Source organism: Grus americana, chromosome 22 (genome assembly GCF_028858705.1).
Source record: "Grus americana isolate bGruAme1 chromosome 22, bGruAme1.mat, whole genome shotgun sequence".
In the NCBI taxonomy this organism is placed as follows: Eukaryota; Metazoa; Chordata; class Aves; order Gruiformes; family Gruidae; genus Grus; species Grus americana.
Window position 1 is genome coordinate 5,873,611 of NC_072873.1, and position 26,606 is coordinate 5,900,216.

Below are 26,606 nucleotides of genomic sequence, written 5' to 3' on the forward strand. Positions count from 1 at the left end.
TGCACCTCTGTGATAACATATCTAAGGGGGAAAAAAAACCTGCTGGCAACAGCAGCCAGAAGAGAGGAGTGAGGATATGTGAGAGAAATAACTCTGCCAACACCAAGGTCAGTGAAGGAGAGGGAGGAGGTGCTCCAGGTACCAGAGCAGAGATCCCCCTGCAGCCCGTGGTGAAGACCATGGTGAAGCAGGCTGTCCCCCTGCAGCCCATGGAGGAAGGATGAGGGGGTGTAGAGATTCCACCTGCAGCCCATGGAGGACCCCACACTGGAGAAGGTGGAGGCACCTGAAGGAGGCTGTGGCCCCATGGGAAGCCCATGCTGGAGCGAGCTCCTGGCAGGACCTGTGGATCTGTGGAGAGAGGAGCCCACGCCAGGGCAGGTTTGCTGGCAGGACTTGTGACCCCATGGGGGACCCCACGCTGGAGCAGTCTGCTCCTGAAGGTCTGCACCCCATGGAAATAGACCATGCTGGAGCAGTTCATGAAGGACTGTCTCCCATGAAAAGGACTCCATGTTGGAGCAGGGGAACGATTAAGAGGAGTCCTCCCCCTGAGGATGAAGAAGCAGCAGAAACAACATGTGATGAACTGACCGTAACCCCCATTCCCCGTCCCCCTGTGCTGCTGAGCAGGGGAGGAGGTTGAAGCCGGGAGTGAAGTTGAGCCCAGGAAGATGGGAGGAGTGGGGGGAGGTGTTTTAAGATTTGATTTTATTTCTCATTCCTCTACTCTGTTTTCCTTGGTAATAAATTAGATGAATTCCCTCTCTAAGTTCAGTCTGTTTTGCTCGTGACGATAATTAGCGAGTGATCTCTCCCTGTCCTTATCTCAACCCACAAGCTTTTTGTTATACCTTTTCTCCCCTGTCTAGTGAATGAGGGGAGTGATAGAGTGGCTCTGGTGGGCACCTGGCCCCCAGCCAGGGTCAACCCACCACATACGTAATTGTGAGTTATAGCAGACATAGTAATAATTTAATATATTTAAATTGATAAAATTAATATTTCTAATAATTTAATTGGACAGCACATTTAGAGAAGTTTGTAAGGGCTAGAAAACATCTTCTTTTGTGGAGAAATCAATATATTTTGTCTTAATAGACATATTTTCATCTTCTTCAGGAAGTCAGGGAGTTGGATCCTATGCCATGCTTCACATCATCTTTGTTATGGTACTGTTATAAAACAAGAGAGAAGTACTCACCATGCAGATTAAGAAAATCAAATATTCCTGGGTGGAAGATCTTTTGTTTTACAAACCCTTAGAAATATCTTTGAGATCATATCAGCTCATCATTGTTCTGTCCCTATTTCCTAGAAATTGCCCTTTAGCCAAGGAACACTCCTCTTTTTGTGATGCCTTCTCTCTTTTGAGGAGGTTTTCTTATGCATGAGTGTGCTGGGTTGACCTTGGATGGCTGCCAGGTGCCCACCAAATCACTCCCCTCCTCAGCAGGACAGGGATGAAGAAAATAAGATGAGAAAAAAGAACTCATGGATGAAGGTAAACATAGTTTAATAAAGAAAATCAAAGACTGTATGTGTAAGCAAAGGAAAACAAAAAAATATTTACTCATTTGTGGTAATGTCCAGACACTATCCTGGAAGTAGGGCCTCAGAACACATAATGGTTGCTTTGGAATACAAACACCTTAATAATGAATGCCCCCCTGTCCTCCTCATGTCTCTTAGCTGTTATTGCTGACCATGACATCATATGGTATGGAATATCCCTTTGGTCAGTTTGGCTCAGCTGTCCTGGCTGTGTCCCCCTCCCAATATCTTGCCCATCTCCAGCCTACTGGTCTTTGGAGGGGGATCGGTTTGGAGAGATAGCCTTGATGCTGTGCCAGCACTGCAGCAGTAGCCAAAACACTGGTGTGTTATCAACACCTTTCTAGCTACCAATACACAGCACAATGAGGGCAGCTATGAGGAAAATTAACTCCATCCCAGCCAGACCCAATACAAGGGTCACAGTGATTGGTCTCATAAGTGACAAAATCACATCTTATTTTCTAAAATTTCAAGTATGTAGCTTTTTATAAAACTAATATGTATAAAAAAAAAGGAAAAAAAGAAAAAAAAACAACTTTTGCATGTATGCTGGTTATATGCATGTATAACCTGCCTTTCCAAGTACATTATATATTACTAAAAGGTTCAACAACACCTACCTAGAAGGAGAAAAAGAAAATAATTTATTTAACATCACTTCCATTTTGCAATTATTTTAAGAGATACTGACTTAGCTTCTTAGAGCTTTTTCTGTGTGAGTCATTACACCAGCACTATTTAATTTGGTTTATTCTAGTTTTCTCCCTCTCCAAGATGACATGTGATGATCTCCCTAGAATGATCCTTTGTGGTCTTCCGGGAGTGTAATTGTCACAAACACGCCTTCTTTCTTGGCTTACTCAATTAACCGGGCTTCTGGTTCATTCCAAGAGGTAAAAAGTTTGGACAGCAGTGGATATGATTCATCTTACATACCTTTAATATCAACACTGTGGAGCTTTGATTCACTTCCCTACTGTAGTGGGTTGACCCTGGCTGGGGGCCAGGTGCCCACCAGAGCCGCTCTATCACTCCCCTCATTCACTAGACAGGGGAGAAAAGGTATAACAAAAAGCTTGTGGGTTGAGATAAGGACAGGGAGAGATCACTCGCTAATTATCGTCACGAGCAAAACAGACTGAACTTAGAGAGGGAATTCATCTAATTTATTACCAAGGAAAACAGAGTAGAGGAATGAGAAATAAAATCAAATCTTAAAACACCTCCCCCCACTCCTCCCATCTTCCTGGGCTCAACTTCACTCCCGGCTTCAACCTCCTCCCCTGCTCAGCAGCACAGGGGGACGGGGAATGGGGGTTACGGTCAGTTCATCACATGTTGTTTCTGCTGCTTCTTCATCCTTAGGGGGAGGACTCCTCTTAATCGTTCCCCTGCTCCAACATGGAGTCCTTTTCATGGGAGACAGTCCTTCATGAACTGCTCCAGCATGGTCTCTTCCATGGGGTGCAGACCTTCAGGAGCAGACTGCTCCAGCGTGGGGTCCCCCATGGGGTCACAAGTCCTGCCAGCAAACCTGCCCTGGCGTGGGCTCCTCTCTCCACAGATCCACAGGTCCTGCCAGGAGCTTGCTCCAGCATGGGCTTCCCATGGGGCCACAACCTCCTTCAGGTGCCTCCACCTTCTCCAGTGTGGGGTCCTCCATGGGCTGCAGGTGGAATCTCTACACCCCCTTATCCTTCCTCCATAGACTACAGGGGGACAGCCTGCTTCACCATGGGCTGCAGGGGGATCTCTGCTCTGGTACCTGGAGCACCTCCTGCCCCTCCTTCTGCACTGACCTTGGTGTCTGCAGTTTCTTACATCTTCCCACTCCTATCTCCGGCTGCAAAAGCTCTCTCTAACTGTTCTTTTCCCTTCTTAAATATGTTATCACAGAGGCGCTGATTGGCTTGGCCTTGGCCAGGGGCGGGTCCATCTTGGAGATGGCTGGCATTGGCTCTATCAGACATAGGGGAAGCTTCTAGCAGCTTCTCACAGAAGCCACCCCTGTAGCCTGCCCCTGCTGCCAAAACCTTGCCATGCAAACCCAATACAATGTGATAGATTCATGTCAGGAATCTTTTTAACTTTTAGTAGTAATTCATACTTCTTTCAGAATAATAATTATGAATCGCAGTAAATCATTGCACAAGAGTCCAAGGACTATTCATGTCTACAAGTTAGACATCTAAGTATGAGAAAGTATTTTAAGCTCAGTGTATTGTCACTGAAGAGAGATCCAGAAGGTGATTTCCAGACTTATCTTCATTACCTGCTTAAGATGAAGATGAATTATCCCTGCCAATGCTTATTGCCATCAATTGAGTAGAAAAAGCTGCAGTGATTAACTCAAAACTTGCACATGTTTTAGGCATCTAATTTAGGGCATTTGGCAGTATTAAATGGTTGATTTGGTTTCATACATGCAGGTATCTGGTTCCTTTTGAAATGTCTCAGGTTACCTGACCAGCCTGCTACTGTAGCCCAGGAAGATCAGACACAGAACAAGGGAGGATCACTGTTTCATACTCAAGAGCTTCTTCTACAGAGTGGATTCATTTGCCTTTACATGCTGAACAGTGGATTTGAGTATTGCTCAGAAAGGCAGCGTAGACTTCACCTTAGAAACCAGTGAGGAGGGGTAGCAGGCAATTCAGAGTGGAGATCTTACTCAGCCTCAATGAATCCTCTTTGGAAGAACACGCAGTAAAAAGGGAACACTGGCTGATTCAGGAATAAGGTCTTGCAGAATCTTGCTTTTTGTTGTGGGGTATTTTTGGTTGTGCTATTCTCTTCTCTCAAAACATTTTTATAGAATCATAGAATGGTTTGGATTGGAAGGGACCTTAAAGATCATCTAGTTCAACCTCCCTGCCATGGGCAGGGACATCTTCCACTAGACCAGGTTGCCCAAAGTCCCATCCAAGCCAGCGTTGAACACTTCCAGGGATGGGGCATCTACAGCTTCTCTGGGCAACCTGTTCCACCTCACCAGCCTCACCACCTTCATACTGAAGAATTTCTTTCTAACATCTAATCTAAATCTACCCTCCTTCAGTTCCCCTGTTAGCTGTAATGTCCTTTGACAGGTACGTGGTCATCTGCAAACCTCTGCACTATGTGGTCATTATGAATTCACAAGTCTGCAGCCTGCTGGTGATTACTGCCTGGATTGGTGGGGTTGTCCTTGTTCTTCCTCCATCAGTGGTATATTTCCAGATGCCATTCTGTGGTTCAAACATCATTAATCATTTTTTCTGTGACAGCACACCAATGATTCAGCTCAAATGTGGAAATACCAAGGTCCTAGAGTGCATGAATTTCATCTCAGCAGTGTTCACCCTACTGAGTAGCCTAGCTGTTAAAGCTGTATCCCACATCAACATCATTCCTGCTGTGGTCAAAATCCACTCTGTGGCTGGCAGACAGAAAGCCTTTTCCAACTGTATGTCTCACCTCACTGTAGTGTCTATCACGTATGGCAGCTACATCTTCATGTACCTCACACCCACCCAGACCAACAGACCCGACCTCAGCAAGGAGATGTCCGTCTTGAACACTGTGGTATCTCCTCTGCTCAATCCATTCATCTATAGCTTGAGAAACACACAGTCTCAGAAGGCCTTAAGGGAGCGCATCAAATGGAGTATAGCAATTGCTAAACACCCAGAACTTTGAGGTGGTGATGAATGTGGATGCAATCGAGAACGGGAAACAAACCATTTTATAACATTTCTGTCTCACCTTAGAAATTCATCCATCCATCCATCCATGCATTCATCTATTTGTCAGTCCATCTTCAAACAATTGTCAATAATCTTGTAAATTAATGAAACATAAATTAGTCTTTCTGTTCTTTCTCCTCCCTTTTTCTTGCCACGAGCTTTCTGGTTTTCTTTTCTCCATGTTGAATGATTTAGGGTAGTGATGGCTAGTCCACAAATCACTCTCTTACTGGGCAGCCCAAGTGCACATGAAGAATGAAGGGAAGTACAAAGGGCTTTATGCAAACAGCATCACTGTGTCATTTAAGGAGCCACTTGTACACACGAAACAGTTCCTTCCTTCGATGGAATGGATTCAGAGAGTTTGGAAAGGTGTGGGACAGAGGGAAAAATAACGTCATCAGCTATTAGTGAACAAACGCCTGAGCCTTCCATCCTCATGAGTCTCAGTGATATGTAGTGTGTGACAGATCAGTCTCTGATGTATACATACTTCAATTTGAGCCTCAGCAGATAAAGAGTGTTGGCTACCTCTACGACCCAGTGAGTAAAGGTGGGAAGAACGCTGTATGTTTTCTGAAACAAACTGTATATGTTTTGTTCACTGATGAAGGACGTAGTGCCCAATCTGTAACATGTACAGCTTTTAGTAACTCATGTCATGCTTGCTGGAACTCATCTTATTTAAGCTTCAGGGAAGTGGGATGGGACTAATCTTACCTAACATCAGTGACTAGATTCAGCACCTGATTTGGACCAATGTATAGGCATCTAAAATAGACATTAGGGTATTTGTACAGATGGCTCTCCCTGGCCTGTGCTAAGAAGACAACAAAATACTTAGAAGGCACTGCAGACAGCCAAAGAGCTGTAATGTGTCTGTAGGTTGACGTGACTCAGGGCACCGCTAACGAAACAGCCACATGGGAAATGACAGGACACTCTTAGTAACAAATGGGGAGTACAAGCTTAACGAACTGATCAGGGAGGTAGAAATTACCAGAGCAACCATGTCATAAATATTAAACCAGTCTTTAAAGGCAGCAAAACCTAGGCTAATTAGGAAAGGGTAAGCAGAAGTGGGAATTTTATTGGAGAGGGGTAGCTAGTGGTAAAGGGGCGGAACTTGGGAGGGGAACAGAATGTCAGGTGAAGCAACTCATGTGATGGGGGTTGTTCAGCGCATCTGTCAAGCAACCCTGCTCCTGATCAGTGGAGTTTGGAACAGGAAAAGAAACCTGTTGCTGTCATAACCACACTTGTATCTGACACCTTCATGGTTGGGGGACCTGCTGTCTTTTCCTTACACTTGGTGAGGGAACACCTAGGGGGCAGGAAAGACATTCTGACTTCCTAGGGAATAACTCTCCTTTACTGGAATCTTGTGCTATTTTAGATGTTCTGGACTATAACCAGAACAGGGCTAGTAGATAGGGCTTAGGGGCTCCACAAGATTCAGCTCCTGTACAGTAGGAACATCTCAATGGAACCATTCTTCTGAACTTCAAAAATGGCTTAAGTAGAAGTGTTTCTCTTGATAGAGACAAAAAGGAATAGGCTGGGACATCTAAACCAGCCCTAAATTCCCAGGAAATATTATTGCCCCAATATACTTTCTGAGTAATAAAGAGAAGTAAGCACGTTCATGGCATTTTTCATCTGAAAGACAGTCTGCTTAGCACGTAGGGATTCATGCCATAGAACTGCCAATAGAGTGCCAGAAATGTCTGTGTCTCCCCCATGATACCAAAGGCAGCTTAGAGCACTTGTCGGGAACTGGCAAAATTAATTCCTCTCTCCTTTCTGCTCAGTAACTTTCAGTGGACTTTTGTCTCTTGGATTTCCTAATCATACCTTCTGTCATTAAGAGCAGCTAAGGGAAATAACACAGAAGACCGTTCTTTTGTTTGGCATCCTGTACATTCAAGATCACAAAATCCTGCTGGCATCAGCTCACTTCCTGTCACTACTGCATTGAATTGAGTCTCCTAAATTTAAACCTCAAGCATTGCACCCTGTTCCCAAGAAGGCTGCACACACAAGCAACTTTGAACAAGCTTTTATTGGTGGCCAGAAAGCAGAGCAGGAGGTAGCACTGTGGAGCAGCAGTGGGAGGAGGGAATAACGGGAAACTCTGCGGACTTGGGACGTGCATTTTTAACTTGCCATGGAGACATTCCTTAGCTCAGAAGCCTGTGCATGTGCCATGAAGGCATCTCTGACTCCATTTCAGCTGCCCCTGGAAGCCTCTGAACATCAGCAGATGTTTGATGCATCGTGGAAACGGGGCACTGAGCATTTTAGACAGAGGAGGGAGAGTCAGGTTGGTCTTGGAGTGCAAACTTCCTCAGCTCTGCACGTATCCATCGTTCAAAATAGGAGACTCTGGTAAATACTTTAGGGAAGATGGAATTTTGGGGTCCATAAGAAACAATGCCGTGAGCCTTCCCGTTGCAGACTAATGGGCCGCCCGAATCCCCCTGTGAGGTAAAAGGAGTGGGAGGCGTCAGACGTGTCGGAGCATGGCTCCCCCTGCCCTCAGGAAGAAACTGGCCCTCTTGCCTCCCTCCCTGTGAAGAACCTCCTCTTTTGACCATCTCCCACCAGACCCAGCTCCGCAGGGCTTGTAGGTGCCTCACTACTCCTCTAAGCTGATCCGTGAAGCAGTTCAGGCCTGGAGGCCATCTGAGATTCACAAACTGCCTTCATATCCCTGAAAAGAAGCCTCTAGTCCTACTTTAGACACGTGGGAATATCCAAGCCACCCCACTGTGTCAGGAGGATATGACAAAGCATTTACACAAGATCTGCAGCCTGCTGGAGCAGTGGCTAGCCTGGATGGAATATCCCCAGCCATGTAAAAAGGCACATGACGCTGACAGTTGGGAAACTACACCCGGGTTCAGAGAGCACGTCAGCTTCAGAGTTCCTGAGAGGAGCCTCAGCACATCATCTCGAAGAACGTAGTTCATTTTAATCCCCCACCTGAGAACCAGCCTGACTGTCTAGGCCCAACCTCATCCCAAGCTTACAGCACAAAACAACACTTACACGGAAAGCTGCTTTTTTGCCATTCTCATCGCCAGCGCAGATCATAGACTGTTGCAGATAGTACTTTTTGAAGGAGTCCTCACAAATATTTTCACGCTGCACCTTTAGGTCCGCCTCCATCAGCACACTAGTCACATCCCTTGACCTTGATGTCCAGCCCCAGCCAGCCACGTGGCACGTAGTTCCCGGTTCCACACGCTCCTTGTATCTGGCGAAGGGGATATAACTGACTGACTTAGTCAGCTTGGCCCTTGGCTTCAGCTGCCAAACAGAGAGAACGTAGGGTCAGAGCAGGCAAAGGAATGGAAACAAGTTCATGAGGTCATAGGCAATCCCTTGGGCAGCAAGGATGTGTGTGGGCGTACCTTCAGCAGCATGATGTCATTTTCACTGGTATATCCTGAATACTTGGGGTGGATGACCCAGTGTCCAACATGGAACACCTGCTGGGTCGGCTCATTCTTATTTATGTTGTGGGCTCCCAGGGTCACAGTGATGTTCACATTCCTGCCAGGAAACACCACCATTTTACAGCTATGCTGACCACAGCCACACATCCCCCATGGCACGTGGTTTGTGGGAGGTGGTGGTGGGATACGCCTCCCCAGAGATTACTTCTCAACAAGTTTCCCCCTGTAGCCTGGCATCCCTCCACAAGTCAGCTGAGGGTCCCTTACCCCATGCTGACACAAGTCTGAGGTGTCCCATTCTGAAGACAGAAGGGCAGCAGGGATTGGGAGCACCAGCCTCCCTTCTCCAACACTAGCTCTGACCCGTGGTAGGAACCATGGACCAGGAGAACTCTGCCGAGGAGTGCTGTCCCAGGCACACAGCCCTTGGCAGACAATTCCTGCAGCTCACAGGGGATGGCTCGGCTCACAGAGAGCCCTGCTGTGCCTGAAGAGACACGGAGTGCTCTTTCACCCCAGACCAGGGCTGCGGCACTTCATGACTGTGTGAGACTTGGAAAATCCCATGGACAAGAAAGACAGGGCCTTACTTTTTCCCAGCCACACAGTGAGCTGCTGAGAGCACTGCATCTGGGCGAATCAGGAATCCTCCACATTTACTTCTATGTCTACCTGACTCACTTTGAATTGATAAATAAGCCATGTAGGGCCTGGAGTGGGGCTTAGCTTCCCATCCGCCAATGATCCTTCCTGGAAGAGAGATGAGAAGTGTTAATGTCACGTATGCCACAATTTCCCATCAAGTTTGGAGCAGCATGAGGAGAGAGGGTCATCGTCTGACGGCATATGCCAACGATGCCAATAGGTCTCCTTCCTTGGGCTGTCCAATGGGTGCATTGCTTATGCACAATGGAGAGACAAACAGGCACCACTTCCTGGGGATGACTGACCTCACCTGACTCTGGATGGCTAAAATGCTGTCAAAGGGCACTACACTGGTACCCGTAATGCGTCACTGCTTTCAGGCACGGTCTGAGCTGAGAGGTATGAGTAGAGCAGAGAGCAGAGATATGAGAAAAGGCAAGGCAGGTACGCGACAGATTTCCTGCTCAGTGCCCGTTTGTGCCCTTGCACGTCCTCATCTAAATCCCATCTCTCTCTACTCACCAGCCCCAGCCCATGGGAGAAGGAGAAAAGAGCTTGCGAGCAGAAGGAGAAGCAGCATCTTCTACCAGTGTCCTGAAGAGCCAAACCAGTTGTTATGGCCAGGCAGGAGACAGGTACCGAATGGCACTCTATATATACGAAGTTTGCAGCTGATACAGGAAACCTCAGCCTGCTTTCAGCTTACGTTGTTTACTGCTTCTTTTCTTACAAACCCCAGACTGTGGTTTGGTGAGGGGTTCATGTCACAATCTCTTGTTTTTGTCACCATCTCCTCCAAAAGTTGAGATCTGGGCTTGTTCAGAGTACCCAGAGTACCCATTACCCAGGTAGCACTGAGATGAGTGGGGTACCTACAGTTAAGTGCATATCTCATTAGAGTCTCTTGGCAAGAGCCTCCTGGAATCCTAGATAAGCATTGGGTAGGTTTGCAGGTTTTTTTATCTTTTTCTTTTTTTCCCTGTCTCCTGACAGAAACAGTGAGAGCTGAACAGAGCCAGGCAGAGGTCCTGGTTCTTGTCAGAGGGTCTGACTGCCATAAGAGGTGCCCTATGGCAAACAGAAATCACCTGTCAGAGTGGCTAAGGCACAGGACCTACCGGAGACTCACAACATTGAGCAGTAGTGTTCTGATCACTAGTGAAATATATGCGGGTTTTCCATCAGTAGTTGCTGATGACACCAAGTTATAGACTCATGCAGGTGACCAGGACATCAGGAGGTCATTTAGCACAACCTGATGCTCAAAGCAAAGCGTTATTCTTTTAGACACTCATGTCCTTTTCTGTTCTGCTCTCTTGGTGTCATGGTTTAACGTGGGCAAAAGTGAGAAAACTCGTGGGCTGAGACAACAGTTTAATAATTGAAATAAAATACAATAATAATACCCACACTGGAATAAACACACTCATCCCCACAAGATCCTCACCGAAACATTGAATTCAAACTTCAAAGTCACAGAGCTACAGTGACACCTTCATAGAAGGAAATCACAGGAACCAGAAAATTAGGACACGTGTTCGGCTCTCATTCCTTCTGAAATGTGAGAGCTCAGCCAGGTGGCCTCCCAGGTTTCCATGCGCTAGGAAGCATCATTACCTGTTAGGACTGGGGATACGTGGTGCATAGAGAAGGGCCCTTCCACTAAGTCTCTGTGCTTGGCTTTGGGCTTTGGGCTTTGGGCTTTGTGCCAGAAGCAGCAGACACTGTCTTTCAACAGCAACACAACCGATGGCTAAGCTGAGAAGCCAGCTCTGACCTGTAGTTCGTCTCACCTGACTTTGTCTTAGATTTTGGCCCCTTGCAGACGGAGGAACTTTACTGTCCGCAGGCTGAAGGGACTAATTATGGGATGCCAGGAGCAGCATTTTGGGATTGTACAAAAGATGCTGTGGGATGTTTAAAGCAAGGGTTAAAGGTGGGGAAGGGGAAGGATCAAGGTGGCCTGAGTGGAAACATGTGTGGGAAAGGGGGGGATGAGGACATAAAGGGGCTGGCGGTGTATAAACAGGCGGCTGATTCATCAGTGTGCTTGTCTGGCCATGCGCTTTGCCTGATCACCACAGTCTCCTCTCGTCTTCTCATGAAACTCCACCTCTCTAATGATTTTGAGAACGACTATTTTAGCACCAAGCCCATGAGAAGAGCAGGAAATGTGCTTCTGTCGCAGCTCTGTGGGAACCGACAGACCACATATACATGCTGCACCAGACTTGCTGCCGCTCCTCGCTCCCCCAGCACTAGACTGCAAGGCTCATTCAGACAATCACCATCCTGACCTCACACATACTTACTTTTCCTGGAAGAATGTCAGCCTCTTCCTTTCAGCATTTGCAATCATTTCCACAGCTTTTCACACTCCATTGGTGTTTGTATCCAAAGTGAGAAATCAAACACTATGTTGATTTTTTCAAGTTTCTGTGTTTTCTGGCTGGGTGTGAAATCGAGGAGGCACAAATTTGGTGTGAAACCTGGAGGACGATCATTCCTACAGTGCACAAGGGGGAGAGTATGCTGATGCAATCTCAACAACCAAAAGGAGGTGGAAAGGATACAAAAGACACAGAAGGGCTGGATCAACCTGCAGAGGGTGGAAAAAACCTCCTTTTCCCTGATTTTTGACTTGTGTCACTTTCCTACAATCTATGGATCCTTCCAAGAAAGACACAAGGGGTTTTTGACAACTTCATTTCCTGGTGACAAAATGTAAAAGCTGACAACTCCTCCAGACTCAACTTAGAATGAGACTAGAAATACCTGCCTTCTTTTTAAGATAAAGCCTAACCTTGTCAGCTGGGCGTGGGTCTTCCACAGGAAGCTGTTTGCTTTGCCAGTGCCTTTTTACCCTCTCCTGGCTGCAGCACGGTGCTCTTCAGTCATTGAAACCCTACAGGAAATCCTGACTGCTCAGAGGTGGAAGATTGGTTAAGGGTTGGTTAAAGATTAAGGTCTTGTCTGAGTGCCAGCAACCCGAGCAGAGGACCGTGAGTCACGGGGCCCCATGTGGCTGATGTGCCAGGAACTGGAGAGGCCAGGCAGCCTGCCTGAGTAGGGCAAGGGACCTGTTATCCAGGTGTTGAAGTGGCCACCAGTTTGGGCTGGGTACCAGGCATACCGCCAGGGTTCAAGAGGTGGCTACTGGAGGGACCAGCAGTGTACCAAGCCAAGCGCTGCAGACACCATGAGGTCTGGACATCACCTGAGAGACCCGTTTGTGTGTGTGTGGGTGTGTGCGTGAGGCGAGTGCAGATGGGAGGACCCAAGGGCCAGCTGCTGTGTAGGCTCCTATGTCTAAGGCTGTTTACTGGGGGGATACATCACACATTTGTGTCTGTGGATGTGTTTGTGTGTGCAAGTGGGTCTGTGTCCCAGCAGCTGGAGTGGGGTTGGGGGCCTCACGGGCTTGCCTGCACAAGTGTTGCAGGTGAAGGTATTTGACATGGTTACGATTTAGTCAATTCAAAATTTATTAATAATATGAGGTCAATCAAAGGTTGAATTTTAACAGCACTCAGTGATTGACTAATTTAAAGATTTATAAGAAATTCAGTAAAATATATTATGATCAAACCAGCAACTTAATTACAGATTCAAAGATGACAAGATTCACACTAACTTACTATAAGATATCTTAAATCAAAGTTTAGAGAAGTATATTCCCAAGCAATAAGGGAGCAAGAACATCACAGTCCACATACAGACGGATTAGGCCGTCAACGTTGCCAAATGAAGCAAGAACCAGGCACATTAAGGAGGTGCCTTAACACTCTGATCTGCTGCTCAGGTATGTGGCCCAGAAAAGGGGGGGGGAAATTGCACCAAGTACTGAGAGGCTTAAGAGGTGGCGGGTTGCACCACCACAGCAGGTGCCAGCAACTGGGAGACCTGGGATCCAGGGCGGTTGCTGGTCAACTGAGTGTTTAAGGCTGAGTGTCTTAGTGTTACTGGGGGACCCCTGTGCCTAGGTGTGGGTGCTGGTGTGCATGCAGAGCATTTCTATCTGCCTTGATCCATGTCTCTGGTGCGTACGTGCAGCCGTGCCTGGGGTGCAAGTTTGAGTGTACCTGGAAGGTCTCAGCCACTCTGGGGAGACGTGGTGGGAACTGCTGTAGCTGCTTCCCACAGATCCCAGTCCCGACCTTACAGCAAGGCACCCTCTAGGTCCCCAGCCCTCTGGACACCGCCACCTCCAACAGCTCCCTCTGCTTTGGTATGACAGGAATGGATCTTTAGGCATCCATTCAGAAGTGGCAGTAAATTGGGCATTGCATGAAGTCTCCCATTTACTCCTCCCCTGGTCTCATGGACCTCAACTGTCATCATGGACCTCTCATGGATTATTACTTGACCTGCTTTACTCCTGCTTTGGATTCCTTCCACCAGCAGCCACCAGTGAATCCCCTGTCCAGAGCAGGGCAGGCAGGGGATTCCCCAATTTCATCTGAGAGAGTTGTAGGCAAACACAGTGCAACTTCATTATTTCAGGCTTGCAGGGTCTCTCAGACCTGGGCATCTGTGTCCAAGATCACCACCACACGAAGTGGTCCCAGGCATGGATGCATCTTAGATGCACTTCCACAAGTGGGAGTTGGACCTTCAGAGCTGTGTTCCGTCCAGCGGTAGTCTGTCATTCCATTCCCTGCCCATGCCCTTTGACTGTGGAAGATGCCTAAGAAAAGGATCCTTATGGAGACATTTCTGGCCATTGTTTCCAGGTGAATCCCTTTGGACAATTCCCTCTCCACCTCATGGTTTGAAGGCATCATTCCAGTTTAAGCGTCCTGTAGCCTCACCTTCCACACATTGTCCCAGACCAGAGAGCAACAGTACTGCGGAAAAGGTGGCCTTTACAGTTACTTCCAATTAAACATCTCGCTCATCTGTGGTTAAGCTCAAGATCGGTGAGGATGATTAGGGAGAGGAGTATTTTGTAGTATGGGTGAGGTTGAAAGTTTCCGGTAAGGTCTGTCTTGAGTCACAGCTATTATCTGCATTATTGTGAGCTATGGAGGTCAAATTTAGGTGAGGGAAGGGAGGAAGTTACAGTTTCAGCTTTCTTTAGTGTTTGTTTCTGCATCAGTACCCTTGAATCTCTCCTGCAAAAGACAGTGTTTCAACCAGCAAATGAAAAAGGGATGAAATCGCACACGAGCACCTTGTTTCTCTTTAGAATGGGCGATCTGGCTTGGCTCATGGAGAGTACTTCTCTTTCCCAATGCCCTGTCTTTCCCGAAAGCTGAAATCAAGTGTAAGGTTTCAGGCAGTCCATAGATTTGTAGTCGCTCTTTAATTAAATACATCAGCACAGATGAATGAGGACTGAATAGGAAGATGGGTAGCTCTAGTCCAAGGCTGAACTCAACTAATAAAATAAAAAAAGGAAAAATTCCTGGACATAGTCAGTCTGTTACGTAGCTAAATCACTCGTCTATTACTATGCCAGGCTCACCAGCCAGAAAGTCTCTAATTTTTGATCCCTGAGAAGTTCAAACATAAACACAAACCAATCCTTCTAGATGTCACGAAGTAAAAACCGCTTAGATTGTGTACCACAGATGATAGTAAAAAAACTCTAACAGTATGGGTGGAACAAAGAAATAAAGCCTGTTCATTTTTTGCAAAACCTAGTTTGGACTCTAAAATAGAAGAGGGCTGGAATAAGAATAATTCCCAAGGGGGAGAGGAGAGGTTCCCATAAAAACTTTCAGAAGGGTTAGTTTGTGGGGTTTTCTCATTTCGTCATACACATTGCCCTGCCCCCACACCCCCGAGAAGGTGCTGAGCGTTGCAAACTATGCAAGCTTCTGTGAAACCTGTATTCACCTGAAATAAGGAGAGAGAAAAAAAGAGGTTTCACAATGACTTCTTTGACCGTGAATGAAACACAAAACTTTCATCTCAATGGGATGAAGTTTATATCTGTTCAGAAAGGAAGGTGGCCTTTGCCTGTTGTGGGGTGGCCACCAAGTTCACTGCTTTCCAGTCCTCTTTGACAACCCTTTTGCTTCTGGTTTAAATTCTCCTCCCTCACCAATGCTTTGAGTGTCACCTGTCAAGCGTGGTGGGAAAAGGAGCCCGTCTGCTGTTCATCTTTGAGTCCTTTGGGGTACCATTCAGCAGCTATGGAGAGATGCTGACTTGAGGTGCTTCAGGGCTTTAGATCTGTCCCATGGAGACAGGGATGAGGGCTGGGAGAACCCGTGTGCTCAGGAGCCCACAGGCTTTCTCCAAGAGCACTGCAGAGTTCAGCTGCGCCTATGAGGAGAACATGAGTAGCAGGTGGATCCCGCGCCTCCAGAGCCAGACCGTGACTGGCTCACGATCAGAGGTGACTCTGCCTATCCTGATCATTGTCTGTAATTCACACCTTCAGTTTTGCAGTGAGGTTGACCTCAGCTCTGTGTATAACTAGAAAAGCTAAAAATATTATTTCCAAGTGCCAGTAGTCAACCTGGAACCCCTTGTCCCTGATGCGCAACGGAGAGAAATGGACATCTGGAGAGAACTGTTTCCTTTCTCTAACGTTTCTGTCCAAAACAGATGTAGTTATGTGACTGCCTTGTGGGTGGACCTGCCTGCCTTGCTGCCCTGGCTCAAATGAGAGCTTAAGGGCTCTAGGCTGACTTTGCTTTGTAGTTCTTAGAATTGTAAAGCTGTGTGACTTAATTATCCCCTCTCTTTGGGTTTGTGCTGAATTGCTTAAGTATGAGCATCTGGTGTCATTTGATGAGACATGGCCTCATGGGAGCTGGCAGGTGAGGCACAGGAGACCCATGTCCTAGAGGAGCATCAGCTGGTGGCTGTAGAGAATACTTCAGGTCATCCAAAACATTACCAAATGCTTATTTTTAGGTAACTAAGTTGTGCCACAAAAAGTAGCTGAGAGGAGTCCCAGCCCTAGATCCCAGGCAGCATTAAAGCTGGTGAGCTAAATCACCTCTTCTCATTGAACTGGAGAGAGGCTGATCCCCATACAGAATGACAGATACCGACGCTGATAGAGATCACAGAGCTGGGTCTATGCAGAGGTGAGATCAGAGTGTTGTAGATCCCAGGCCTTCAGGCCTGAAGGAACTGGAAGAAAACTTACATCCTTTGTCTGACAACTTTCTGCAGTGCCATGAAAGACTAGCAAGTGGGTCTGCCCTCTGACAGCGATGGGTTCCTTCCTGTCACTGAAGAAGAAATGAGGCAAAATCAGGAGAGGTTGTCCCAGTGACAGTGTACCTGTGGAAGAAGAGTTTGGAGAATCTAGCATAAAGGACATGGCAGGTGTGTCTCAGCTGCAGGGAGCAGGTGGAACTGGGCAGAAAGAAGTTTTGGGTGACATTTTGGGAGCTGGGTCCTTGTATGAACAGTAGGCTATGTTACAGGTCCCCAACATGACTGGCATGGCATTGCTCTGTAGAAGTCCTTCTCTGCATGGCTTCGGAAGAGAGTCCCAAGTCAGGAGCTTCTGCAGGCATGTGACAGCATTCAGTGTTTAAGGTGAAAACACAAGCATACAACATTCCTTTTAGCCGCAAGAAATAAAGACCCCACTGATCAAAATCAGCATGCCATTCAAAATAGAGTGCACTTACTTGCTTTGGGATTGGGTATGTATTCAGTGAGAAATCTTTGTAAGAAATGTAAGGGAGAACCCCTACAGGCTCTGAGGAAATGGCAGCTGGGTGTCTCCTGAGCTTCCCTAAAGTGGCTGATTCTGAACTAAATTTATTTCATCTGACTGTCTCTGGGATTGTTTCCCATTGGAACCAAAAGAGCATAGTTGATAAGATTAGAGGAATCTGATCTTATCTTTCATATCTCCTAGAAGATAAACTATCTAAAACCTTAAGTAAAACGCAAAGTCAATAAGGAGAAGATTTGCATTTTTTTTTTTAATGTTTGGTTTTAGATGGTGAAGTCTCTCATTCTTCTTTCCTTGCTCCCTTCCCTCCTTCCTTCCTTCTATTATGGCAATAAAAGGTAAAGCAACCAATAAAGCAGTGGAAGTAACCATCAATGTACTGAAAGTGCACCCACATCCCCTAAAATTTCTTTCCCAAAGTGTTAAGTAAATTTGTTAACATTTTTTCCACTTTCTTCAACCAGAGTTCCGCCAGCTGCGAGGAGGATTTAGAAGGCCATCTCAGGTGAACAAATATCTGTCACCACATGAGGAGAGGAGCGTATTCTGAGGCATTCAGTCTATCCTTCAGAAGACAATTATGGACAGGATTTTACACACCATCTTAAAAATCCAAGGGCACACAGAGAGTCGTAGAGGAATATCTTAAAAATAATGTATTTCTAACCTGTTGTTATCATTATCTACTTAGGCTGTTTCTTTTTATGTTTTTCTTTCCCAGTGTCTTCAAAAAGTAAATCTAGGGAAGAATGAGGGAAAATCACGACCAATAGGCTGAGACTGAGCACACCAAATCATAGAATAGTTTGGGTTGGAAGAGACCTTTAAAGGTCATGTAGTCCAACCCCACCATGCAATGAGCAGGGACAATCATGGTGATTTGTTTTTCACAATGTTAAATGATGATTTGAGTAATGATTTCTATGCTCTCAAGTAAAGATCTGATTTCATATCAAAAACCATTAAAAACATAAATATTGGATAGTTTATCAACGGGCAGGCTGAAGTAACTGTAGGAGGGCATTCTCCTTTACAGCAGGGACAAACAGATGTTTCAGGTACCATTTCAGAAGCAGAGGGAGGTCTGGAAAATTCAGATGAATTCCATCCTTAAAGTGTCTTTTCCTCTCTGCTGACCAACAAGAGAGACTGGCTCAAGAGATCACCAGTGTTTGCTTTCCACCAGATGACTACAGAAGAGAGATCTATGGTTGCTAATAAACTTTAGTCTCAGCTGATGAAAATAAGTATAAACACTTGATCAAAGCTACCACATAGTCATCTCCATTGAGCTTGTGCTCTTGCTTCCCTTTCTAGAGGATTCAGAGTAACAAACACTTCTAAGGTACACTTCACCTTAGCCTGCTCTGGGTATCCTCAGTCCAGATAATTTCTCCTCTCCATGCAGAGCAGGGCTGAAGAGTATGGGCATGTGGCTATGTGTATTAATTTGTCTTGCGAAATGGTAGAATTTTCCAGAACGCCGCTTTGATCACTTTGTTGCACAGGCTGTAGATCAGAGGGTTCAGAGTGGGAGTCACCAGAGTGTACATAATGCTCACTGTTCTGTTTTTCTTCTTTAATGGAGTGCTAGGCGGCTGGATATAGGTGTAGATGATGGTGGAGCAGAACAAGCCAACAATAGCAAGGTGTGAGGAGCAGGTGGAGAAGGCTTTCCACTTCCCTGCAGAGCCCTGGATTTTCAGAACAGTGGTGATGATGAGGCAATAGGAGAGGATGACCAGCAGGAAGCTTCCCATGCCTAAGATGATGTCTGCCATGTAAACTGTGATTTCACTGAGATAGGTTGAGCTGCAGGACAGGGCAAGGACCGGGGGTATCTCACACAAGAAATTTTGGACTAAGTTTGGCACACAGAAGTCCAGCTGTGCCACAAGAAGTGTGTTTATGAGGGAGTTGATGGTACTAATTGCCCAGACACCAGCCATTAAGGAGGTGCAAGTCCCCTTGCTCATCATGGTCATGTAGTGAAGGGGCTGGTGAATGGCCAGGTACCGGTCATAAGACATGACTGTTAACAGCATAAGCTCTGTTGAGCCTGAGAAAGTGAAGGTGTAGATCTGTTCTACACAGCCCTCAAAGGAGATGGTGTTCTTGCCCACGATCAGGTTCTCCAACATCTTGGGCAGAACTGAGGAGATACCTACCAAGTCAAGGATGGCCAGGTTTGACATGAAAAAGTACATAGGGGTGTGAAGTGGTGGGTAGACAACGGTAACTATAATGACAAATGAGTTGCTGAGGATAGCAGTGAGGTAAAGACACAAAGATATTGCAATATAGAGACCTTGGAGGTGAGGGTTGTCAAAAGCACCCTCAAGGATGAATTCAGAGACCTTGGTGTGATTCCATGGATGCATTTGCCTTGCTGTCCCCTGCGTAGGAATAAAAATCAAGACATTACTGCCTTGTGGCCACATAATATTCAATCCAATGTTAAAAACAGAGAAAGGCAGAGAGAGAGACAGATGTGTTTCCAAAGGCAAAAAAATCCCCCAAACCCAAAACAAACCAAAACCCCACAACAGAGAAAATAAGGCAGAAAATATTTCAGTGTACAAGGAAAGTCACATCAGTACTTGAATAGAATGATAGATATTACAATAATAATTATAATAGATAAAGAAGATAAATGAATCTCTGCATACACTTCTTTAAAGATTATCAGGAGATTTTTTTCTTCTTTTTTTTTTCCCCCTGAAATGGTATCAGAGACATTTTAGATCAATCACATTACATAGTGGATCTTCCCTGACTGTGGAATGGCCTTTGACTTCTACACAGGATTCCCAAAACATAGATGCTGAGACCTAATTTCCACCAGGGCTGTTCGGGTACCAAATGAGTCTGCACTGGGGTAAAAGCAAGACCTTTAAGAAGTGAAAGCAAGGAGAGGAAAAGAGAACAGTGTACCATTGTACTGCAGGGTGATAGGTAATCCTCAGGTGAGGATGAGAGAAACAATGTTTACCAGCTGTGCATCATGCACCCGACATACTTTATCTAACTGTGAGTGATCAGGGCTGTGAAGGGATCTCAGCTACTGAAGGTGCAAACCTATTAATTGCAAGCAGAGAAGGGTGGCATTTCTGACCATTTCTGGTGATTGTCCTCCAGGCATCTGGCTGATACCAGAGAGATCTGAGACTGTCTGCATGAGGATTTACTCAGTGGTGTAAGGCTGAAGCTGTCTCTGGGCCTACATTTCACCAAGCAAGAGCACTGCTAGCTGCAACTGGAGATCTCCCCAAATATGGTCATTTCTAGTAGATTTTAAATAGTTCTGTCTGGTCCACCCAAGTTTGACCATCCAAAATTCCATTCCAATGGCCAAGAAGAGGGTCTGATACTCATGTACAACAAACAGAGTTATAATTTCTGCCTTGGAGCCTGATGGCACAGAATTAGACTTCAGTAGAATGCATCTTGTTGCACTTCCAGGTGATCTGCAAACAGACTCTGCTGGTGGTTTCCCCTTCCAGCTAGTGTCAACGGAGAGAGACTGACTCTCCTGTAGCATCGCCCATTTCTTGATGAAGAGTCTAAGATGGTTTACCTGAATCACCATGCATAGGCACCAGCCTTTCCTCTCCTGTCTGGATTAAAACTTAGCGCAGAATATGGTGACTAACTTGGGGTTGAATAAACCTCCAATTATCATGTTTTTCATACAATATTAAGGCATAACTGGGATGAACAAGTGTGGAGCAAGTCTCCATCCATTTTCCATCGAATTGAAGATGGTGATATAAACAATCATGGCACTAAAATATTAATTTAAAATTCTAACAGTTAGTTCTGTGACACCGAAAGAGTCGGACAAATATAGAACATGGCATATAACTCATTGTTGCACTATGAGAAGAGAGAAAAGAGGAAAGAAAATAGAAAAGGAGCCAGCAACAAAGCATTACTGTTCTCACCTTTCATCAGAGGTACAAACAGTGTTCACAAGCCTTTCTGAAACAATATCTTAATATGCGCCCCATCTGTCGAGGTAGTTTCTTCTGGAGATTCCTCCTCCCCCATGAATGTAGCCTAGAATGAGCTCAAAAGCATGCCCCAGGAGGAGGGGCCAAGTGGTGGTACCTTAGTTCAGCACTGAACTCATGACCTGCAATAACTTAACCAAATGCCCAGTGGAGTGGGACCCAGACGGGTTTGTTAGCTAACTCTAGGGGAGAAATTTCTCCTCGCTTTCCCTCCTTGACAACACTGATATCAATAAAGCTGATCTCTGCTCAACACTTCTGTTTGTGATTCTTGCGCTTGAAAACTAACGGTGTACGGAGCTGTGTCATGAGGCGCATGGCCAGCAGGCTATGGAGGTAGGTGTTTATTCCCTTTCACCCAGCACTGGTTAGTTAGACAGACTCTGGAATAGTGCATCCAATAGTCCTCCAGTATAAGAAAGGCATTCATAAGCTTGGGTGAGCCTGGTGGAGATGACCAAGATGGCCAAGGTGCTGGAAGAACACACTGTATTTGGTGAGACTCGGGGAATGGAGTTTCTTGATCCTGGAGAACAGGAGGCTTAGTGGGACCTTATGACAGCTTTCCAGTACCAACGGAGAGGCTACTGAGAAGACCAACACAGGTCCTTTATAGAGGTACATGATGGGAGGACAAGGCAATGATCACAGACTGAAAAAGTGGAGGTTCTAAGAGAATTTAATTTAAAAAAAAAATGCTCTGACAATCATTATGTGGAATACCATCTTTGGAGGCTGCAAGATGTGACCGGGCTAAGTCCTGAGCAACCTGGTCTTAACGGAGTGTTGATCCTGAATTGAGCTTGAGGTTGTAATAATTGACTGCTAAGGCCCCTTCGTGCCTGGATGATCCTGGAATTCCATGGTTTCTCTGGCCTTTTGCAGACCAGTCCTTTGAAGAGCAATGTCACATGCACCAGACTCCCATGAAAAGAAGCTTCCTGGCTGTAATGAAATGCTCGGATGTCTCGTTTCCGGTATTGTTTCAATGGGAAGTGCTTGCAGTGGCATGTGGGCTGTGTGGTTGCCCAAGGATGCTGTTTGTTTGTAATAATCTGTTGAACGTGCTGCACCTTGTCATGAGGATGGGATGGAGTGTTCAAGACCTGCTGGGATAGCTCTGGGCACCTGGCCTGACCTCATCTGTGCTAGATTGAAAGAGCAATCCCTGGTGTGAAGTCTCCTTAAATCCCTGTGGAGATGTTGTCCAAAAAGGAATTAGTTGGTACCTTCCAAGGAGAGCTGAAAATGAGCCTCCAGGCAGTATGAAGCATGAGGGAACCATGGCCAGAGTGATCTGAGGTGGAAAGTTACTTAGCTGCATTTGACATGGTCACACAGCTTTATGTCTGTAGGCAACTAGCGGTCTTTCCCCCAGACTGTCACAAGACACTAGTCCTCCATGGCATTCCCATGACCATGTCCGTTCTAATGGTGGGCCTGTAGATGGGAGACTATTTGGAGCTTTGTTTGTTTCTAGTGCTGCTGCTTGGCCTTTGTATTTGAGCTCTGCACAAATCTGCAGGTCCACGCTGAGACAGAAGGTCAAGTGGTATTTAGGCGGATAAAGGTGCACAAACATGAGCAGCAGACTGTGAGGTCACCTAGGGTATCGGAGGCACATGGCACTAGTGCCACTTGGGAATCGCAGAGGAAGCCACGGAGCTGGTGGTATGGCACAGACACCTTTCTGGAGCAGCGGCCAGCCAGCCAGCCAACAAGAAAGTCATCTCTCCCTCATGCGAGTGGTCAGGGTTGTCTCTCTGCAAGACTGCTTTTCCCTTTGCCGTCTTTGGATTTTTCTGTCCCATCACCACCCCACAAGGGCACATCCTGGCCCAACCACATCCTGCTCAGATGATCCAGTATGAGAAAATGTCCACATTTCAGCCCTCAGGCTGTATTTTACAAAGGAAACGCTTCCTCTGAGGTTCAAGAAGGTGGAAAGAAGACAAAGGGTGGGAACAGGCTGGCTGGTGTTACAGTCTGTCTAAGGATCCTGAGATGGCTTCAGGTTGGTACTAGAAATCCACATGATCTCCCCTTGGATGTTGTGACGCTTCTGTTTCTGGAAGGCTGGGTAACTGTTTTGGAAAAGCAGTAGTATGTACTTGCTAAATACATACTATGTACTTGCTAAGTGGGGGAGGCTGAGGGAGAGGAGGGACAGCATTTGCAGCCAGCAGGGATCGAGATCTCCATTGCATGCCTCACCAGCATCTTGCTCACCCTGTCCCAGAGAGTGTCATCACCTCATTCTCACGCTCAGACATTGCACCGTTCCCAAGAAGGCTGCACACACAAGCAAGTTTGAACATGCTTTTATTGGTGGCCAGAAAGCAGAGCAGGAGGTAGCACTGTGGGGCAGCAGTGGGAGGAGGGAATAACGGGAAACTCTGCGGACTTGGGACATGCGTTTTTAACTTGCCATGGAGACATTCCTTAGCTCAGAAGCCTGTGCATGTGCCACGAAGGCATCTCTGACTCCATTTCAGCTGCCCCGGAAGCCTCTGAACATCAGCAGATGTTTGATGCATCGTGGAAACGGGGCACTGAGCATTTTAGACAGAGGAGGGAGAGTCAGGTCGGTCTTGGAGTGCAAACTTCCTCAGCTCTGCACGCATCCATCGTTCAAAATAGGAGACTCTGGTAAATACTTCAGGGAAGATGCAATATTTGGGCCCATAAGAAACAATGCCGTGAGCCTTCCCGTTGCAGACTAATGGGCCGCCAGAATCCCCCTGTGAGGTAAAAGGAGTGGGAGGCATCAGACGTGTCAGAGCATGGCTCCCCCTGCCCTCAGGAAGAAACTGGCCCTCTTGCCTCCCTCCCTGTGAAGAACCTCCTCTTTTGACCATCTCCCACCAGACCCAGCTCTGCAGGGCTTGTAGGTGCCTCACTACTCCTCTAAGCTGATCCGTGAAGCAGTTCAGGCCTGGAGGCCATCTGAGATTCATCACCTGGCACAAACTGCCTTCATATCCCTGAAAAGAAGCCTCTAGTCCTACTTTAGACACGTGGGAATATCCAAGCCACCCCACTGTGTCAGGAGGATATGACAAAGCATTTACACAAGATCTGCAGCCTGCTGGAGCAGTGGCTAGCCTGGATGGAATATCCCCAGCCATGTAAAAAGGCACATGACGCTGACAGTTGGGAAACTACACCCGGGTTCAGAGAGCACGTCAGCTTCAGAGTTCCTGAGAGGAGCCTCAGCACATCATCTCGAAGAACGTAGTTCATTTTAATCCCCCACCTCAGAACCAGCCTGACTGTCTAGGCCCAACCTCATCCCAAGCTTACAGCACAAAACAACACTTACACGGAAAGCTGCTTTTTTGCCATTCTCATCGCCAGCGCAGATCATGGTCACAGAATGATAGTGTTTAAAAGTCTTGGTACACTTTTCCTCACGCTGCACCTTTAGGTCCGCCTCCATCAGCACACTAGTCACATCCCCAGGCATCGATGTCCTGCCCCAGCCAGCCACTTGGCACATAGTTCCCGGTTCCACACGCTCCTTGTATCTGGCGAAGGGGATATAACTGACTGACTTAGTCAGCTTGGCCCTTGGCTTCAGCTGCCAAACAGAGAGAACGTAGGGTCAGAGCAGGCAAAGGAATGGAAACAAGTTCATGAGGTCATAGGCAATCCCTTGGGCAGCAAGGATGTGTGTGGGCGTACCTTCAGCAGCATGATGTCATTTTCACTGGTATATCCTGAATACTTGGGGTGGATGACCCAGTGTCCAACATGGAACACCTGCTGGGTCGGCTCATTCTTATTTATGTTGTGGGCTCCCAGGGTCACAGTGATGTTCACATTCCTGCCAGGAAACACCACCATTTTACAGCTATGCTGACCACAGCCACACATCCCCCATGGCACGTGGTTTGTGGGAGGTGGTGGTGGGATACGCCTCCCCAGAGATTACTTCTCAACAAGTTTCCCCCTGTAGCCTGGCATCCCTCCACAAGTCAGCTGAGGGTCCCTTACCCCATGCTGACACAAGTCTGAGGTGTCCCATTCTGAAGACAGAAGGGCAGCAGGGATTGGGAGCACCAGCCTCCCTTCTCCAACACTAGCTCTGACCCGTGGTAGGAACCATGGACCAGGAGAACTCTGCCGAGGAGTGCTGTCCCAGGCACACAGCCCTTGGCAGACAATTCCTGCAGCTCACAGGGGATGGCTCGGCTCACAGAGAGCCCTGCTGTGCCTGAAGAGACACGGAGTGCTCTTTCACCCCAGACCAGGGCTGCGGCACTTCATGACTGTGTGAGACTTGGAAAATCCCATGGACAAGAAAGACAGGGCCTTACTTTTTCCCAGCCACACAGTGAGCTGCTGAGAGCACTGCATCTGGGCGAATCAGGAATCCTCCACATGCAAAGTCACCTAACTCACTTTGAATTGATAAATAAGCCATGTAGGGCCTGGAGTGGGGCTTAGCTTCCCATCCGCCAATGATCCTTCCTGGAAGAGAGATGAGAAGTGTTAATGTCACGTATGCCACAATTTCCCATCAAGTTTGGAGCAGCATGAGGAGAGAGGGTCATCGTCTGACGGCATATGCCAACGATGCCAATAGGTCTCCTTCCTTGGGCTGTCCAATGGGTGCATTGCCTATGCACAATGGAGAGACAAACAGGCACCACTTCCTGGGGATGACTGACCTCACCTGACTCTGGATGGCTAAAATGCTGTCAAAGGGCACTATACTGGTACCCGTAATGCGTCACTGCTTTCAGGCACGGTCTGAGCTGAGAGGTATGAGTAGAGCAGAGAGCAGAGATATGAGAAAAGGCAAGGCAGGTACGCGACAGATTTCCTGCTCAGTGCCCGTTTGTGCCCTTGCACGTCCTCGTCTAAATCCCATCTCTCTCTACTCACCAGCCCCAGCCCATGGGAGAAGGAGAAAAGAGCTTGCGAGCAGAAGGAGAAGCAGCATCTTCTACCAGTGTCCTGAAGAGCCAAACCAGTTGTTATGGCCAGGCAGGAGACAGGTACCGAATGGCACTCTATATATACGAAGTTTGCAGCTGATACAGGAAACCTCAGCCTGCTATCGGCTTGTGTCATGTGTTGCTTCTTTTCTTACAAACCCCAGACTGTGGTTTGGTGAGGGGTTCATGTCACAATCTCTTGTTTTTGTCACCATCTCCTCCAAAAGTTGGAGAGATCTGGGCTTGTTCTCCAGTGAAGTGCATATGTCATTGTAGACCCTTGGCGTGATCCTCCTTGGATCCTAGATATGGATTGAGTATTTTTGGGGATCTTTTAGTTTTTTTCTTTTTTTCCCTGTCTCCTGACAGAAACAGTGAGAGCTGAACAGAGCCAGGCAGAGGTCCTGGTTCTTATCAGAGGGGCTGACTGCCATCAGAGGTACCCCTGGGCAATCACCTGTCAGAGTAGCTAAGGCACAGGACCTACTGGAGACTCACAACCTCAAGCACTAGTGCTCTAGATGGTCAGACAAGTCCAGTGATGAGGAAAGTTGTACGTCAAGCTGTGAAGTCAGCCCATGGGCCCAGGTCCAGATCAGAAGGTTACATGG

General features: G+C 46.9%; 4 protein-coding genes across 4 annotated transcripts; 1 reads left to right on the forward strand and 3 right to left on the reverse strand.

Annotated features, from left to right (window-relative positions):
- Positions 1-1,494: 1,494 nt before the first annotated feature.
- LOC129195220 (olfactory receptor 6C75-like) lies at positions 1,495-5,235 on the forward strand. The gene is made up of 2 exons (XM_054801056.1): positions 1,495-1,504; positions 4,616-5,235. The coding sequence occupies exons 1-2, from the start codon at positions 1,495-1,497 to the stop codon at positions 5,233-5,235; spliced, it is 630 nt and encodes a 209-aa protein (XP_054657031.1).
- Positions 5,236-7,326: 2,091 nt separating this feature from the next.
- LOC129195585 (cathepsin G-like) lies at positions 7,327-10,017 on the reverse strand. The gene is made up of 5 exons (XM_054801778.1): positions 9,911-10,017; positions 9,334-9,493; positions 8,699-8,840; positions 8,334-8,594; positions 7,327-7,762 (listed from the first exon to the last, which is right to left on the reverse strand). The coding sequence occupies exons 1-5, from the start codon at positions 9,966-9,968 to the stop codon at positions 7,583-7,585; spliced, it is 801 nt and encodes a 266-aa protein (XP_054657753.1). The 5' UTR covers positions 9,969-10,017; the 3' UTR covers positions 7,327-7,582.
- An 8,467-nt stretch (positions 10,018-18,484) lies between these two features.
- On the reverse strand, positions 18,485-19,420 carry LOC129195221 (olfactory receptor 13G1-like). Its single transcript, XM_054801057.1, has one exon. The coding sequence runs from the start codon at positions 19,418-19,420 to the stop codon at positions 18,485-18,487; it is 936 nt and encodes a 311-aa protein (XP_054657032.1).
- A 3,960-nt stretch (positions 19,421-23,380) lies between these two features.
- Positions 23,381-26,051, reverse strand: LOC129195586 (cathepsin G-like). The gene is made up of 5 exons (XM_054801779.1): positions 25,943-26,051; positions 25,372-25,525; positions 24,737-24,878; positions 24,375-24,632; positions 23,381-23,793 (listed from the first exon to the last, which is right to left on the reverse strand). Exons 1-5 carry the CDS (start codon positions 25,998-26,000, stop codon positions 23,614-23,616), a joined length of 792 nt encoding a protein of 263 aa, XP_054657754.1. The 5' UTR covers positions 26,001-26,051; the 3' UTR covers positions 23,381-23,613.
- Positions 26,052-26,606: the final 555 nt, after the last annotated feature.